The sequence below is a fragment of the Equus caballus genome, chromosome 24 (genome assembly GCF_041296265.1).
Source record: "Equus caballus isolate H_3958 breed thoroughbred chromosome 24, TB-T2T, whole genome shotgun sequence".
NCBI lineage: Eukaryota > Metazoa > Chordata > Mammalia > Perissodactyla > Equidae > Equus > Equus caballus.
In genome coordinates, this window is record NC_091707.1 from 23,173,243 (window position 1) to 23,191,731 (window position 18,489).

An 18,489-nucleotide genomic window follows, 5' to 3' on the forward strand; every position below is an offset into this window, starting at 1 on the left:
TTGGCAGATAATAGCAACTTGCTCACGGCTGAAACTCTGCACAGAGCTGTCTTCATTCTTGAGAGCTTCACATGAGTAGTGATTTTGTTGGGGAAATGCTCTAGAAAGTATTTGCCAGACACCAAGTCTTGCCTTCCCCTTACCACCGCCATGTGTGCAAAAGCAGACACTAAAATAGACACGAGGGGATGTAGGTACTTTATGCAAAAGGAGGCTTATAAATCGTATTTCTACAACCTGAATCCACCTCTTCATTGATTTAGTTGCAAATCCATCACCCCAGGCCAGAGGTTTCAGAAATTTCTTTTACTTTCTAGAGTCACCAACCCTGCAAAACGAATGCCCCAGTCTGAGTCAAGAGTCACCCTTTTAAACTGGTCAAAGTAACAATAACTACAGATTCTTCATGAATAAAAACCTGTGCATTTCTCTTATTAAAACTTTCTTATAGGCGCCAAACCTAAATAATACACTTGAATAGAAATGAGTTAAGTAAAATTTTGTTTCTATGGATTCAACACATGCGAACATCTCACAAATGCTGGAGAGACAGAACGCTTGTACTTCTGTGAGTAGTGAAGAGAGAACCACCAGTGGGAGCCGAAGCCCATTGCAGGCTCCATCTCATTGCAGCCTCGTGATAACTAACCCGTTGAACCAGAGAGTGTTTGTATCATCTTACAGATGAGGAAACCAAGTCTTAGGGAGATGAACATGTTGGATTCTGCAGCTGATGATAACACAGTCAAACGTTCCAGTCCAGCTCTATGGACATCACCCCCATGCGCCTGACCAGTGTGCAAACTGTCTCCTCTGACTGTGTATTTTTCCTCCAGTAAAAGGGGTACATGTCTTTAGGTTCTTCTATCTTTTCACTAAACATTCGGCTTAAATTCTCTAAGGAGCATAAATATATAGCTCCATAAATAATGGTATGTGATTCCTAGCTATGCATTTTCACACCGAGGAGGCCCCCATGGGCTCGGCACCTGCTTTGCCAGAGCTCAGTTTCTGCGTGCCTTGCGTCCGGCCTATCTCCCACCACCATCCTGTCGGCGTCCTAGCCTGACTTCTCACTTGGAAGGTTGTTTTTTCTCTCTGAAAAGAAGTCGTTCCAAAACCTCCCCTCTCGTTTCAGACTTATTTTAGGAACAATGGCTGAGTTCACCACTTTATTGCCTTTTGCCAGTTTCTCCTAGCAACTGCTCTCAGAGACAGAGAATCATGTTTAGCTTACAAAATCCAATTTAGAAGAAAATCAAGCAAGAGTTTAACTTGTTTCATCACAATTCATGTAATTATAGAGATGCTTTAAGTTTCTCTGCTCCCTGACTTTCCTGTCAAGTAGTTTATAATAACAGCCAGCGTTTATGGAGCGTTTGCAGCGTGCTAGGCTGGGCGCCAAGAGCTTTATGTGCCCCGTCTTAATTAATCCGCACAGCAACCCCCTGAGGTCTGTATATTATTATCTCCACTTTCTCAGAGGAAACTGAGGCTCGGCGAGGCTAATGGGATGCCGCTAGAAAGTGGCAGGGTAGGACATGGAACTGGACCGCAACTACCACACTCTTCCCCCCGCTCCTACAATCAGAAAAGAAGCGCTTAGGTTTGGGGTTTCTTTTTTTATCTGCTGGAGCCTCATGTTTTAATGTGCATATTCTCCCCATAACTTAGACACTTTACAAGTTCAGGTTTTTCATACCCAATTCCTTTTGTTCAATGCCTTCCATTTCCAAAGCATTTTTCATCTATCATCTCTCTTTGATCTCAAAGGCCATTTTATTTCTAAAGGACATTTTCATATCATACATATTTACAGTTCTTTACACTCCAAAGTCAACCACATTTACGTAAATATTTTGTATCAATTTATAATAAATATTCATTCTTATCTCTTTCCTTGTCTTCTCCGCCCTCTTTTCACTGTTGCATGTTTTCATCTTCAGCCTACTTTTCCCATGATTTACTCCTTTGTGATGTCTGCATGGCTACTGGATTTATTTGACAATAATTGATTGAACACCCACTATGTGCCAAGTGCTATGGCACACTTTAGCTCTAAGATTATGATTCTTTTTGCATTCTCCTTCCCAGTTCCACTTGATACAATCTAAGTTCTGACTTCCTAAGGTGTTTCTTCATAAATCACTTTACAGTTCTTCCTTTTTCCGTCTTTGGCCTCTTTTTGCCCTCTCCTGCCATCTTCTTCCTCCTGTGCCTTTTTCATTGTTGTTCTCACACTTTGGCCTAGCTCCTGTTTCCAGCTGAGATTTTAACGTGCACCAGTGGGTTTCCAGTGGCAGAATTGCTGCAAAAATCCTGTAATCACTGTTTAGTCGTGTTAACCAAGCGGAGTCTTTAACACCCTCCTCCTGACTGCAAAGTCACTGTTACCCTCCTTGTTTTGTGCTCTGGCTATTGCCTCTTCCCCCCATGGTCCTTGAAAATGGGTCACGGGCCAGCCTGCATGGCCTAGTGGTTAAGTCTGGTGCACTCTGTTTCAGCAACCCAGGTTCAGTTCCCGGGCGTGGACCTACACCACTCGTCTGTCAGTGGCCATGCTGTGGTGGTGGCTCACATACAAAAAGAGGAAGATTGGAACAGATGTTAGCTCAGGGCAAATATTCCTCAGCGAAAAAAGGAAAAAACAAAAAAAGAAAATTGGTCACTCCACCACTGTTGTCTGAGTGACAGAGATGAGGGAGAGACAGCCCTGCCCTGGAGAGGCCCACAGGCCAGCAGAGAAGAGACAGACAAAGCATGCCAACTGAACAAATACAACAACAGATGTGTGCGCAAGGGTCTGAGGGAACAGAGAGGAGGGAAGGATGGACACATTCGGGGAGGAGAATTCAGAGACAGTTACTAGGAGCAGTTGACATGTGAGCCAGATTTGAAGGATAAGGACAAGTTTGCCAGGTGGACAAAGTTAGGGGACTGAGGAGAAAAAATTCCAAATAGGGAGACCTGTACATGCAAAGGCATCCTTTAAAGCAAAGGGCAAGCACATCAGCAAGTGATGGACCATACTTCACCTGCAAATGTTTTGATCAGTCTGCACAGGTATTTTTAATGTGATTTGGTGGCCAACACTGAATAATTTGGAAACTTTAAGGAAATACACACATTTCTGGCTTCTAAAAAAAAAAAGAAGTTTTGGCAACACTAGCCAGCATTTCCACATCAACTACAACTTTTAAACAGCCTTTTAGACAAGATAAGTACCCTTCAGTTTGCCACAATCCCCACCACTCCATATTACCTACATGTACTCAAGCAGTGCACTCACATTATCCACCCTTGAGTCGGCAATCTCTGCTTTAGAGTCTCCAAAAAATCAGCAGCAAATCCATCCAGCCTAGAAACGCTTCTCCTCTTTCAGCAATTTGATCATGATGCTGATTTGTTGAGATAGAATTTCTCTTGCAAGACATTTGGTTCTTTTTCCTTTTCTTGTCTCTCAAGTTGCCCTCTCTGTGTACCTTTCCCAATTCTTAAGTAAGAAATAAAGACCTTCTCCGCTATTCGCTGTTTGTTACTCTGTTTATCCCACTGACAACTTTTCTCCTCTCCATTTACAGGAAACACCTCACTTTTCCTTCCTTCTTCTCTCATCATCCTCACTCCGTCCACAACAACTTACCCATTTGTTCCTTAGTTTAGCTTTTTCAGCCACATTTCTTTACATTTGCTAGAGACAGCCCCACAGAGTGGTTAAGACTCTGGCTCAGGAAACAGACATTCAAATCTCTGCCATTTTCTTAGTTGTGTGGCCTTAGGGAGGTTACCTAACCTCTCTGGGCATCAGTTTCCTGAGCTATGAAGTGAGGATGGTGATAGGCTTACTTCATAAAGTTTTTAGGACGCTAAATGAACCCATGGACCATGAGGTCCAGCTCAGCAAACTAGAGTTGCTCCATGTGTGTGCCCTTCCAGACATGTATACAGCTAGGAAGACCTCTTTGCCGTTATTCCTTCCAGTTAAACTCTTTCTTATTCTGCAACAAATCCCATCTCCACGAGGACGACGTGGAAGTACTGGGTTTTCTTCCACTTGATTAGTGGCTGTGGATTTGTTTGTTTTTTAATTTCTTCTTGTCAGACTCTTGTATGTTCTGTACATCTCTGATGAATTTCTCAGCTTTTAGGACAATAAATTTTAGCTATTATAAAGTTACAGGAAAAGTGTTCTTTCAGTTTGCATTCCCCAATCTCTATTTTTTTCTTGAAAATAAATCATTTTGGTAGAGCGTGTTCCAGATTGCTAACAAGAGTATCTAAACAAGGATCTGTGAATCCTGAGCTCTTACAGGTATGTTCTAAATATTTGACTGTGGAGGTCACCTTGCTCTAAGAGGCAGATGACGTTACTGCCGTAAGAAGAGCCGTATTTCCTTGAGAGAGTTTTCCATTGCAAATTTCTGAGGGCACACACAGATGGTTCGGCCTTTTCAGCAATGCCTGTAACGTGGCTGTGCCTGTTGCCTAAACCACGAAGAATTCTTCTCTGCCCCTCAGAGCACCGATACGTAGTTAACAATACTCACCTGAGAACTGGGTTCTGATTCTCACACACGTTTCCCAAATCACACCCAAAATCTGTTCGCTACTTTTCCTGGAGCTGTCAGTACAAAATAATGTTATATTAACCCAGTTACACAACAATGCCTTGATCTACCGTTTCATTATCTTCAGAAATGTCTGAATTGGGAAAGACAAGTTTGGGCTCCTCCTGCACCATCGAAAGACAAGCTCTGACACAGTGTCAGCAGAACTCTGGGTGGGGGTGGGGGAAGAGAAGGAGAGAGAGAGAGCACTCGCCCATCCTGCAGGACCAGACAGCCCAGAACCCCCTGTGTGAGCTGAGCTCAGCCCAGCTCGCCTGTAACTTCCAGAATCAGCTGAGGCTTGTGACGGTTGGGGCAAGGTATTCTGAATAGAAAGGCCCCACAGCGCTTTCTGGGTATTTTTCAGGATGACTGACAAGAGCCAGCACATCACAAGCAGTCATTTAGTTGACCCATTTATTAGAGTGGTGTGCTTTTCACATGTGTTCATATCAAGTGTTGGACACATCTCAAAATGTAACAGATGACATTTCATGACATTATTAGGAAAATTTTCTCTACCTTTAGCCCTCTCTTGCATCCAACTGTTTTTAATTATAGAAAAGTTATGTTCTAACCCAAAGGCCAAACTATAGTTGAAATGAAGCCACAAAATAGGTTTTCAACATCCAACATCTTTTCTTTGGCTCATACAGTGACGATTCTTTATAGCAAAGAAAAGAAAAAGTGTATAATATCTGGACCCAACCAGAACAATTTTATTTCACACTCAGGTTTTCTATCTGTGGGATTTCAAATGAGTGGGCAACCTCACTTCATTAATTGTCCGCTTGACCAGCTTCCTGCAGAGTTGAGTGATCAGGGTCATAGTTACTGTCATGGAACAAGGAAAAGAACACACACCAAGAGAACCAAGTTGTAGGTCTAGTTCTTTCACTCTCTAGTCGGATGTCCTTAACAACTCATTTTACCTTCTGCACCTGTTCCCACCTGTTCTAAGCTAAACCACAAGTTTCCTTAGTCCACACGTTGTGAACTGGCTGGTCACTGCCAAAGACATCCCACATCCGTGTCCTGCTTGGCCCACAGAATGTTTTAAAAATTGGTAAATATTAACTAAAAATCCAACTCCTCTTGAAAAATACAAAGATGGGCAACAGTGACCCAACATTCCTGCTTGGCAATAATTGCCTAAAGCTAAGTAAGACTGCCAATTCTAGAGGTGGGGTGCATGTCACGGTCCACCACAATCCCCGCCTCTCCCTGTTGTCTGGTAGCAGCCCTGCTGTACACATTTACATAAGTTACTGGCCCTAATAGGCATGTGATTTTGCTACCCTGCTGCGGCCGTTTATCTGCTGTGGTTTCCAGGAGCTCAGCATCCAGCCGTCTCTTCTGCATCTGCTGTCATTTTTCAGTTATTCTTACATGCGTATGATGGAAACATTTCTCCAGATGTCCTTAAAATTCAAAGGCCCACATCATAATCTCATCTCATACTGAGCTTGTGAGTAATTAAAACCCTGGATCTCCTTCTCATGAACTATCTCATGAAATTGCCTGCCAAATGTCATCTGCTCTGGCCTGCAATTTTGTTAATAAGAATCTGCAGTTCTGACTTGAATTTCTATATTTCTCATAGGGATTTTGTGATGATCAAATACACTGTAGTATGAAATCATCAAAAGCTTTGAAATAAAGCCCTAAGCAAGCACAAAATATTGTATCATTTAAATATTCATACACTGTATACTGACAAGTAGGGTCTCTCTGTCAGGAAATGCTTTTTATGATTTTTATTTTTATATGCTTTGGGTTTTTTTAAACTGCTTTAAAATGTGGCTTGTAAAGTATGTTAAAACTGGAAAATAATACTAATCAGGGATTCCCTTGTTGAGAGATACCTTATGAGAAGTGCATTTCAATCAAGAATGACTTACACCACCATGTCACCCACTCTCTTTCTTGTGCCTTATCACCCACGCTGACACTTTGCCATGCTACATACAGAAAGAGATACTTGTCACTTGTACAGGATTTACACATTCTGCGTACAATTGAGAGGGTACTAAAAACAACATCACGTAGCCCTGTTGTTCACAAAATATATTTAAACCAAATCGCTGGTTTTGAATCCTCTCTTAATTTTTATATTTTTATATTCTTATGTTAGGAATAAATGATTGTGGATCACTTTCATAATTTATTGCTTATGAAAAGAGATCCGCAACCCTTTATTGTTGATATCAGAAAGTAAAAAATATAAAAATACAAAAATTCAGAAGAGCAGATGCAAATTGAAATGCCAAAGGAACAAACATTCAGCGGCAGCCAGCTGTAGCATAGCACAGGGCTGGGCGGAGGCCTGACACCACTGAGCTTTTATCTCTTTTTTCCCTCTCACGCCTTTCCTTCTTTTGTGTTTAAGATTGGAGCACAGTGCTACCTGGAATGCTCGGCCCTGACTCAGAAAGGTCTCAAAGCGGTTTTTGATGAAGCGATCCTCACCATTTTCCACCCCAAGAAAAAGAAGAAACACTGCTCCGAGTGTCACAGCTGCTGTTCGATTATCTGAGGTGGCTTGAGACCCGCCTCCACCCCATCTGTGGGTGAGAATGGCAGCCAACCTCTGCGACTGACCGAGCTCACGCCAAAAAGGGGGGAATGACCAGAGAGGAAGTCCCTTCACTCCGAGGCTTGCTCCTCCGCCCTGGGAGCCCCTGAAGCATAGCACCCCAGTCAGCCAACTGCCACGTCCTCCCTGCCAGCCGGAACAATCCATGTCGCGCACTCTATGAGAGGCTGAGCCCAGATTTCGGCCAGCACCGCTGCTGACCGTGTTGGAAACAAGGTCAAAGGCCATCTTGCATTTTACATCCCCTTCTCCTGTGAACGTGAAGCTAATAAGAAACCATCGCAGGAAAACCAAAAGAGGCACTCAGTTCCTGTATTGGTGGCCTTACTTGATGTCTTTTACAAAACATGAGACTACAATACGTACTAACCCTTTTTTCTGAATCTGCTGTTCCACTTATGTGTCTTACATTCATTTGTATTATGTTAAGAAATTTACTAATTTACCACTCTACTCAGGCCTTACAAATCCATACCAAATTAGCCTAAAGACAAAGGGTTTTATATGCATTTCTATTTTCAGCATGTTTCTACCAAAGCTATTAGAAGCAACAGGTACCTCTGAATGCCTAATTACAAGAAAATGTTAAAAATTTCAGAAATTTACAGAGCCATGATTTTGGAACCTGTTTGAAAGAAAACATCAACTGAATCGTTGCAGGTCTACATTTTTTGCCAAAGATTCACCCTGAAAATGCTTACGATGATAGGTAGCCTTATTTTTTCCCTATTATATTGTCTCGGCAAATTACAAATGAACTGTATTTAAGAAAGTGTATTTCTGCTCTTCGATCAAATTGGTTGGGAGGAGAATATGGCAGATCTATTTTTTAAAATATTCTTTATTCAGCCCTCCCTTCCCCATTGTATGTCCCTTCCCTCCTTTGATTTCACACTTTCTCCCATGCCCAGTAATAACCTCATCTAAAAGAAGGATCTGGCCTTGGAACACAAAAAAGTATTTTAAAGTTCTCAAAGGTTAAGCAAAAGTGCCCATTTTTTCCACTTTCTTCCAGTGAAAGAGCTGCTCAGCTTGCCCCACGTGAGCTCTCATTCTATTTAAATGACGTTTTCCAAGTACAGCTGGTACTAAAATATTGTTTCTCCCTATTTCCTATCTCATTGTCCCAAATGTGTATGTAGGGGCTGGATGCATGAGTATCAAGCTCTGCATCTGTTTATTCCCTCCTTCCAAAATGATGTGCTCCATAGAACAGGGACTTTGGCCTTGGGATGATAAAAGCCCCAGGTAAGGAATTATGTGCCCTTTCTTTATGACTCTGTCAAATATCCAGGGATTCTTGTATCACAGAGTGGGTTACTTCCTAGCTTTTAATTAGAGACTATAAAGGCTTCAAATTAGTCATATTTGCTTAGAATTACCCTGGAAACACCCAGATAGGCACTTTATTTTTTATTTCAATTGCATAAGCCAAGTGCCTCTTTGCAGCATGAAATTACACCAATTTTAGTTTAAGAATTTCCAGAGTCGTATTCCTTCTCTTGGAAAAATCCAATCTTTCTAGTCTCTTCTGCTCCTGGAGGAAGCACATTTAAAAAGTGTATGGTGTGGGTCTTTTCTGTTAAGACCTCCCATGACAACCCTTCAGTTTGTTGGGTTTTGTTTGTTTGTTTAGATTTCTGAAATGTGTTTTCCCTTCTTCTACATTTCAAGTTCTGTTTCTCTTCTCCCTCATCTAGTTGCTAAACATTTTTTTAAACACACACACACACATACACCCTAAAAGAGAACGAGAGTTTTGTAAGTCAAAGCTTGACATTTAGAGAAAACAAGGACTTTCTGCCTTTGTAAATAGAAATCAATCGTGTATCAACTATAATTCTGCAGAGGTTATGAATTCATCCTTTACAAACAATAGTGAACATTTAGCCCCATAATAAATGAAGTGTGTTAACCAGTTTTGTTACATTGTCGCATAGTTACCTCTTGCTAAAGGGCCGCTCCTTCCTTCTCAGTGATGTGGATGAAAAATTGAGAGCAGTGTGTTTGCTCCACCAAGGAGAATTTTCCAGATGTGTGCTCTCAACAGGCAAATGGTTCCCCAGGCCATCGCCTCCCTAATGGGCCACAGGGATTAACTTGTTCACAGTGGGAAGATCATGCTCTCGCCTGGAACCAGAACCTGGAGAGAGACTGTTAGTGTGGGGGGAACACAGGCTCCTAGAGGTCTCGGGAGCTAATTATTGAATAAAATAATGAAGAACAGAGCAACCTAAATAAGTTAATCTCATTCCTCCCAATTAATCATTTATTCCTTGTTTCATGACAAGATGTAGTTCATTTCACTAAAAAGTGTTTTCTGCCATAAGACTGAATAAAACTGTATTCTGAAACCAAGATAAGAAGAGACATCGAAATCTGAAGAAGGATCCTTTAATGGTCTATATTATCTTGCAAAGTCAAGAAGGGGCAGTCCATCTCCATTCGAGGGTAGAGTCTTAACTTGTCAGAGCTAGAAAAGGCCTCAGAAACTATAGTCCCGTCCCCTCATTCTACAGACAAGAAAACTCAAGCCCGGATGAGTTAGAAGAGATGTGGTGGAGCTGGAACAGATCTCAGCTTTTCTGCTTCCCACCCAGCGCCCTTCAACTCTATACTGTAATCTATTTATTATCACACATATTAAGTTGGAGTTTCGTAAGTGTATTATTGGAATTGCATCTGATTATCCTACAGATCCTAGACACATTCCAAACTCATGATTTAGGCAACCATAAATAAGATAATCCATCAAACTAGTAATAACCTAGAGACAAGAATTTGATACTAATATGCTGGAATCCCCAGTATACAATGTAATATAATCCAAATCTAATTGCACAGTATACACTAATGTGATCTCAGTCTAATGTCTCCATCAACTAGCTAGTATGGCAGTTTTTTTTTTCAATCAGATGGTTGGTTGATTGGTAGAAATTAATAGACTCCTTGGGCTATTTTGGAAACACAAAAGGACTAAGATACAAGTCAAAGCCACGTGGGCAGTAAGAAATCTGGGCTGATTGCTGCCAAGAAAAGTTATACTCAAAGAATAATTACTGAACGCAATAACTACAATAACCATAAACCAGGAAGCACTAAACAGGCAAATCAAAAAGCAAGTCACACACATATGACAGGAAGGGAGATTTGGTCCTGGGACTTCAATAAAAATATACCTGACCATGATATGCAAAGAACCATTTAGAAGACTTCTGGCCCATAAGAGAAGTGCCAGATGAAGTGGCTGTAACCGGACACGATTTCCATGGGACCACCAATAAGGAAAGAATATTTCAATGGTAGCAAAGGAGCAATCACAACCACGCTCACAATTTTAGGAGAAAACAACGTTAAACCCGGAATTCGAAGCCAACAAAAATGTCATTATTTAGAGCATTAGGTCCTGTGAGCAATAACCTCAAAAAGTAGAGTCTTCAAGAAGAAATATTTGACTTGAGGTGAGCCTTTAAAAGTGCAGCATTGCATTCATAAAGGCAAACTCATCCATGAGACCAAGGTGATGGAAGATTAGAAATTGAGGTTTTGTTTTAAAGGGATGTTTGACACCATGCTGGAGATGGTTGTCTAACCATTTCTGTCTTCGTTTTTAAATCTACCCCTATGTTTAGATGCCAGAATGCAAAATGTGCATTCTCTTCAACCGAGAGAACCACAGGTCACCAGCTATTCTCTTAAGAGTCATTGAGTGGGCTGCCCAAGGACAAATAAGGAAACTCAACAAAATATTTTCACTTCAAGGGCCATTAGGGACAGAAAGGAAAAGAGGTGGTGAGGGAAACCAAGTTTCTTACAAAGAAGTTAGGAACTTTGAAAAAGGAACATTTAGAGAACGGAGAGAAAACTAAAACCAAATACAAGGCAAATACACATAGTGGACAATTCTCCCAGAGAATTGCCAATTTATGTCGAGTCTCCAGAGAAATAGGGAGGAAAGGAGGACCATTCACGTGAAGAACATTCCATGTTTCTGGGTATCTAAGCAGAGTCAGCCCCCAGGGCTTATTGTGTGATAATCCTAGATAATTCCACCTCACAATTTATTGAAAACGGATGAAATGCTGGACAATCCTGTTTGGGTCTTTAAAAACCTGCACCTTCTCTGCCAATATAAAGCAGGCTGTTAAAGGAAACTTACCAAGAAATATGAGTGAATAAATTATTTTGAAAGTTTCCTTGAGCATGAACTTAAACCTGAAAAGGATGACTTTGAGATATCTGGAAAGACGGTTACTTGTATGAATGATATTTATTCCTCCTCAGTGGAAAAATCTCTAAATAGAAAGATTGCGATAAAATGCACCACAACGATAGAGTACAAACATATGAGATATTCATGATGCTCATATGGTCCACAAAGACCAGGAAGGAAATTAAGGCTCCAATCCCTACACGGAAGCCCTTCCGGCCCTCCTCTTTGGAGATCTCTCTGGGTTGGGGCAGGAATAAGTCAGGAAAGGTCTGGCCCATCTGTGAATCCGTGGGATGCAAGGTCAGCCACAGTTCTTGGCTTTTGACTTCCACTACAGGAAATTAGAGTAAGAGCTTCAAGATTAATCTTGGTCATGATCTATTTTTTTTCTCCTTGGGGGATATTATGTCAAAATCTAGAGTCGTTTTGTGCGTGTGTGTATAAACATTTTCTACCCTGGTAATTTAATTTTGTGCTGAGTTCTTTGGTGACTCAGAAACTTCGTGACACTATAGCTGGAGTGATTTTATTGTATTTTCAGCCGTGTCCTCCAAGTCTCCCAGTATATTCAATTATCTTTGATGAACAGGATCTGATCAGTGTTTTAGGTGATATGTTGTCTGGGGCAATCTGAGGAGAGGGTCCCCAAGGCCCAGGACTGAGTTTCGCCCAGAAGCCATAGTAGCACACTTACCCTCCCAGTGACCCTGCACAAATCAGTCTTATTCAGTTTATGTTAATTCTTTGGAGAAAAAATAGAAACTCTTTCATGGCAGGGCAGTATGTTTGGGGCAGCTTTGCAAATACGCACCTAAACTTACCACCACCTGCCACTTTTTTAAATCAATTTCTTTTTTAAGCAACTGGATGTTTTTCTCGTAGAGGAGCTGCGGGCAGGAAGGTTAATGCATTGCACATTCTTCTCATCACCTGGCTTAAACTTGTTTTTGCTCTGGGTAAGCAGTAATTGCTGTTTAAGTACATCTCAGGAGAACTGTGTCCCACCTGAAACAGCCCGCCTGCCTCCCTGTGTGATCTCTGCGGAGGAAATAATAGGCAAGGGAAGCACAGCTGACCTGCTCACGGGGTGGCCTTCTCACAACCTGCTTCTTACGTACTGGCTCTTCCACGTACACTTCTCGTAATAATGGAATATTGTTTCATGTACTCTTTACCCTCGCAGTTTAGTTTGTACCATGTTCTGACATTTAAGTCATTAAATAATCTTTTTTTTCTATTCTCATTTCTGGGTTATCTGAGGGTGTCTCCATCAGCCACTCAAGAAAACTGCCTTCCCCAGGCCGCTGTTAGAATGGGAAATTGTCTAGCCCTTGCTACTCAAAATGTGGTCCGGGGACCAACCAGGGCATTACTGGGAGCTAGTTAAGACTGCGGAATCTCAGGCCCAGTCCAGACCCACTGGATTCGAATCTGTGTTTTAATAAGACCCCCAGATGATTTGTGTGCACATAAAATTTGAGAATACTGGTCCAGGAGACAACCAAGTTTATCATCAGTCTTTAGCTCCACCTGTCTCTGTGCTGCTACCTTCTGGGTATTCTTTAGGCTAATACTTGTGTTGTTCACATTTACTGAATGAATAAAAGGGCTTCCAGAAGTCCTTTCTTTTTCTTGCCATGCGCTGCCCAGCTGCAGGAAAGGAAAAAGCATATTTGGGAGTTGAAAGCAGAAAGCCAGCGTCTGGTTTGGAAGGTCTGCCAAATCGAAAATATTTCTGTTCTGAAAGTCTTTCTGATGTTTATAAGGGAGAGAAAAAATGGCCTCCAAAATCATTTTCCATGAAGACATAAGAAAGATTCATATCACATGAAGTTATAAACTTATAAAACGAAGATAAAACAAATTTCTGAGGCCCAAAACTTTTGGTGAAGCTTCTGTCTTCATTGCATAAGACACACTGCCCTGGATGCCAGAATAAGGATTGACTACGAACAATTTGTCCTCTGAACGGGACATTCCACACATTTATATTTTTATTGCCCTAAGCACAGACCAGAATTGTATTCACTTATTCAACATGTTTTTACTAAACATCACAGGGGACCAAGCTTTATTCTCCCCTCCCACAGCCCACCTTGTGTACAAGAGCCCTTTAAAAATTGTACACACACACACACACTGAGGCCTCTTATCTTACTCAAATCCCATTGTTGCAGAGGAAATCCTGAAGGTAAATCATACCTACCTTCAAACACATAAAGAGCACAAGGATTAGCACTTTCTTTGTACCTGCAAGTGGCCTACTAATTTTCTGGCTAGGATGTCAGTGATCTGATCCCAGAAAAGGGACCTGGTGTCATTGTGCACATGTTGCCCCTAAGGACCCACCTCCTCCGTGAAGGACCACCTTCTCTCCTGCAGTAGGCCTCTCTCTCCTCTGCTGACGGAGTTCTGACTTCGGTACCTTCAGTCAGATGTCCTCCTTCAGGCTCTAGGCTGCAGAAACCCACTTGTGTCCCAAGACACCCTTCGAGTGGAAAGCATTTAAACTGGGACAGCTTTTACATCTGGGAACAGCTTGGCCACCCAAAGCAGCCGGCATTCTTGGAAGGGCGTAGTCAAATCCAAAAACAGAGTCTTACCAAAGATCACTGTCATGATTGCAAATACATCCTAATTTCTTGCTCACTGGTGCAAGCTGCCAAAAAGTGCTTCTCACACCAGGGACTCCGCATCCTCCTGCAGCCGGCCACAGCACGGCGCACACACACCCTTCACTTCCTTCCCCAGCCCACCAAGTAAAGCCTATTTTATCTTCTTCCTAGGAAACTAATAGGGCAAGAAAACTGGCATCAATAATCAATTTCTCTTCAAGGATCCATTACTTGTCATTTTTGAATGTTTGGCTCCCAATCCCTTTACTGCAACAGTGAAATAAAACCCCATCTAAGACGTCTGAAAGCCTCTCTTCATTTGAATAAAAAATGTTTCTACTCAATTAAGCACATTGAAATAATCAAGGGCCGAAGAAGAGAAACCCCCTGATCAGAGTTCACTTTCTTCTTTTCCTCCACCGTCTGCAGCTACGCAGTAGAGATTGGCATGAGTGAACTTAGGGTACGTTAATTCCTTCTGGTTTTGTCCTGAAGTTGGCTCAGATTTTTCAATGCTGAAATTTGCAGCCAATTTCCATTGGACTTTGTTTCTCATTAACTGGTATTTATATTTCAATGGGGAGATGTTTCAGCATTAACTTCCTGAGCTCACTCAAGCAGGAGCCAAAAGCTGAACAAAATCTTCCTCTTAAAAACATTTCCAATATATTTTAAAATTCTAGCTGTCTTATTTCCACTCAGTAAAATGGGTCCCCCAAAATATTTTCATTTTGAGATGGAGATTCCAAGAGGGAAATGGAAGATGGAGATTCAGAACAGCCTGGAAGCTTAGATCACCCTCCATTGATGGTGCGCCTCTCCACGTCGTTGACATCTTAGGAATCTCTGCATGAGCAGCCCAGCGAGGCCAAGAAAGCCTGATCTCTTCATGCATTTCCTGTAGAAAGAACTTGCAAACTAACAGGATTAAGTTTCTAGTTTAAGTGCATAATTCTGTATGGATGCTTCCTCGAGATAATGACTGTTAATGGTTCATCGGTATCGTTTATTGTGTATGTTTATAGTTTAAGTGAATAAATGCTCTTTCAAATGATTTGAAGTTGTATAATATTATTTGCGACTGGGGGACAGTTGCATTTATTCCTTGCTGGTAATCCTATCTTCAACATCACCAAAAGACAATTTCCATTCTCATCTTGGTAACATTGATATACTTTGTTAAAGCAAACTGTTTTTTCTCTCTAGGGCAACACCGTTTGTTTATTTGTATGTTTGTTTTCTTGTGGAAGAGTGGTTGTAATGGAGGTTTGGATGACTTTCCAGAAGCCCCAACGGCCCACAATCAAGGTCAAAGCATATACTTGATCCTGTGTATCAGGAAGCCTTTTTTATTAACTCAGTTATTCAATATGCTAAAGAAAGTGCACAGCCAGAGGAACGTAGACTCAAATATAAAGCCGAAGAGCTTAGGAAGTGTTTACTTTACTCCTGATAATGAGGACCTGCAAGAGAGAAGAGAATAATCCCCCTAAAGTGCTTCACATTGGAGACGAGCCTCTGCCTTACGCTGCCAATTACAGCGCCTGCACCTGCTCCTCCTTCTGATCCTTTCCCTATTTCTCTTTCCTGTGCTTAGACATCACCTTCTCAGAGGTCTTTAGCACCCGCTTCAGATTCCCCAGCATCACAACAACCAGCCACTAAGCCTTCCAGATCTCCCCATACACAATTCCAAACAATGCCATTCATTAAAACAAAGGGAGATTGTAAAAGAACTACCAGAAGATTCATTTTGCAAATAAGGACCAAAGTTCTTCTAATCCAGTAAACTGTTTCACTAGTAGAAATTTCCCACATAAAATAAAATTTGCCAAATTTGCTAAAGAATGATTTAAAAGTTACTTCTTAATAATTTGCTTTAGTGTTTCAAAGAAAACCAAAAAAGACAGGATGCACATTATTTTTAAGAAAACGTCTCCTGAATGAGGAAGACAAGCAGTCTTCTTGGAAGTCTTTATGAAATAACACTTGTTTTGTCAATGCTACGTTATTTTCAATTAGATATATATTCATTTATTATTTCAGAAATGCTTTTTTATTACATTAAAAACCTAATTAATCTGAAGAGCTAATAGGGCCATTGCAGCAGAATTTGGTAGTTTTCTGCTGGCTCATTTGTTTCCTATAGCTGGAGGAAGGGAAGCATGAATTACCATTTCCATCAATGGAGTAATATACCCAGAACTAGCATGAACTGTGAGAATTTATACTCTTCATTCAAAAATGCTCCCATGGGGAGAAAAAAAAAAAAAAAGCCAGGGAATTACCTTTCTCCTTACCTTTCGTTAATTGCAAAATAAACATATTTCCAAGAGTAAGGAGTTGCTGAGAGTCATTTTTATCTAGAGCTCTCCTAAAAGGCACCGGACCATCTGCCATCGTTCCCCTGACCCAGTGTTCACATTGCCTGGAAGGCAAGTTGACAGAATACAACCTGCATCTCGGCAGCAGTCTCTCTGAATTGCCCTTGGAGGCTCCACTCCTTTTCTCCTTCTGTCTCCCGTTGTACGCTTTGATTTGAGCTACATCAAAGCATTATCTTCCTAGAGCTTATACAGGAAACTAGAGAAAAATTGCATCCTCCATAAAAGAACCCAAGTTTGCATTGAGCCACCTCCTGAAGGGACCACAAACATGCTAATGAATGGTGAGAGAGTCTGACATCAAGAAATTTGAAGACTTCTCCAAGCAGGAATGACTTGGAAGGAGCGCTCCAAAAGGACATCGAGCGCCAATGGAAAGCATTTGGTTCTGGGTCAGAGAAACCTGACACATCTCCTGTGTATCTGCTGTCTGCTCTTGGGCAAGTTGCTTGACCTTCCGTTTCATCATCTGTAAAATGGTAATGGTAAAAGGGCAATCACAGTGCCTATGAGCATGGTTGACACAGAATTACAGACAATTGATATAAAGGGTCCTGCTTATAGTGAGAAACCCATAAATGGTGGCAATATTTTTTTTTTTTAAAGATTTTATTTTTTCCTTTTTCTCCCCAAAGCCCCCCGGTATATAGTTGTGTATTCTTCGTTGTGGGTTCTTCTAGTTGTGGCATGTGGGACGCTGCCTCAGCGTGGTCTGATGAGCAGTGCCATGTCCGCGCCCAGGATTCGAACTAACGAAACACTGGGCCGCCTGCAGCGGAGCGCGCGAACTTAACCACTCGGCCACGGGGCCAGCCCCAATGGTGGCAATATTTTTATCTTTATTTCCCAAACACAGCGCCTTGCACAAAATTACAGTTAATAAGTATTTGTGGAAGTGATGGAGAGAGGGAGAGAGAGTGGGAGAGAGGGAGAAAGGAAGAGGGAAGAGAGAAATTTGAGGAAGATTCAAGTTTAATACTGACAGATATTTTCCTCTTTTTAATTAACAACTTTCCTGGTTATAATACACATTCATTGTAGACTTTTTTTGATTACCTCAGGCCATTAGCCAGCACCACAGATCCTACGATCAGAGTCCTCTGGTTTTGACTGGGGCTTCACTGCCTGGTACAGCATTTGTGTTCACCTTGCCTCTAAGGAGGCATCTGTCACCTCCTGGTCTCTGCTATTCTGGACCCCTCCCTCCTTCAGTGACACCAGGAAGCCCAGTACCATGACAGGTTCTCCAGCCATCAACCCCAGCCTGCAAAGGACAGCCACTATCGAGCTTCTATGTGACACAGGTGCCCCTCCCCAGTGCTTTATTCCTTGTGCTTTAGTGGAAGGGGTGTCCGCTGAATCCTCCAGGTGAACACAGCCAGCTGGTGGGCTCTCTGGTCTTGTGTGATGAATTCATTCTAGCAGGCCCACCTCTCTGAGCCTTTTGCCCTCAAATACAATGCCAGGATAGTTCTGGCATCTTCTCTTCATTAATGTTTTCCCCCAAGCTTTAAAGAGTCATCCTAACAGCACATTGGGACTAGAGCCAACACAGGGAAGGTCCCTCCCCAGCCGGGTCGTCCTGAGACTAGACCCTCATTATCCCGTTAGAACCAAGGAGGGGTTGTGCGAGAGTTTGAGGAAGGCAAGTATCATCACTTAGAGCATCCTCCTTGGGTGGGGCCTCAGCCTGGTCTCCAGGCAAGGGGAGGCTGATCTCCTCTAGCAAGGATGAGCGGGGCCCTTCTGCAAGGGAACCTCAAATTAATTGTCCAAACTAATTGTCATCCATTAATTGTCCCCACTCCGGGTCTCTGTGTCCCACTCCTTCCCTATGAGGACCTTGCCCTAAGTATAGGAGACTGCTAGGGTGGTGGATTCAGCTTTTTAATAATTCAGCTGTTCTCCCACGTAGGTGTGAGGCCTGGTGTGCAGCACAGCTGCCCTCCAGCTGCAGGAGAAGGGAGTCTCTTCAAATGCAGCTCTCAGGCCACACCCTGAGTGCTTCGATTGCACCTAACCAACTGACCTACAGGCCTGATGATTACCATTGCTCCCACCTCTCTCAAATGTC

At 42.1% G+C, this 18,489-nt stretch overlaps 2 protein-coding genes across 2 annotated transcripts in view; one reads left to right on the top strand and one right to left on the bottom strand.

The window, feature by feature from the left end:
• RHOJ (ras homolog family member J) overlaps window positions 1–9,121 on the top strand; it is an 83,542-nt gene extending 74,421 nt beyond the window's left edge. Inside the window, exon 5 of the mRNA XM_001498673.6 lies at window positions 6,997–9,121. Coding sequence (XP_001498723.2) covers window positions 6,997–7,143 — 147 coding nt within the window. The 3' untranslated portion in view covers window positions 7,144–9,121. The remainder of the gene's footprint in view (window positions 1–6,996) is intronic.
• WDR89 (WD repeat domain 89) overlaps window positions 1–18,489 on the bottom strand; it is a 432,803-nt gene that overhangs the window by 145,483 nt on the left and 268,831 nt on the right. The window lies entirely within an intron of this gene.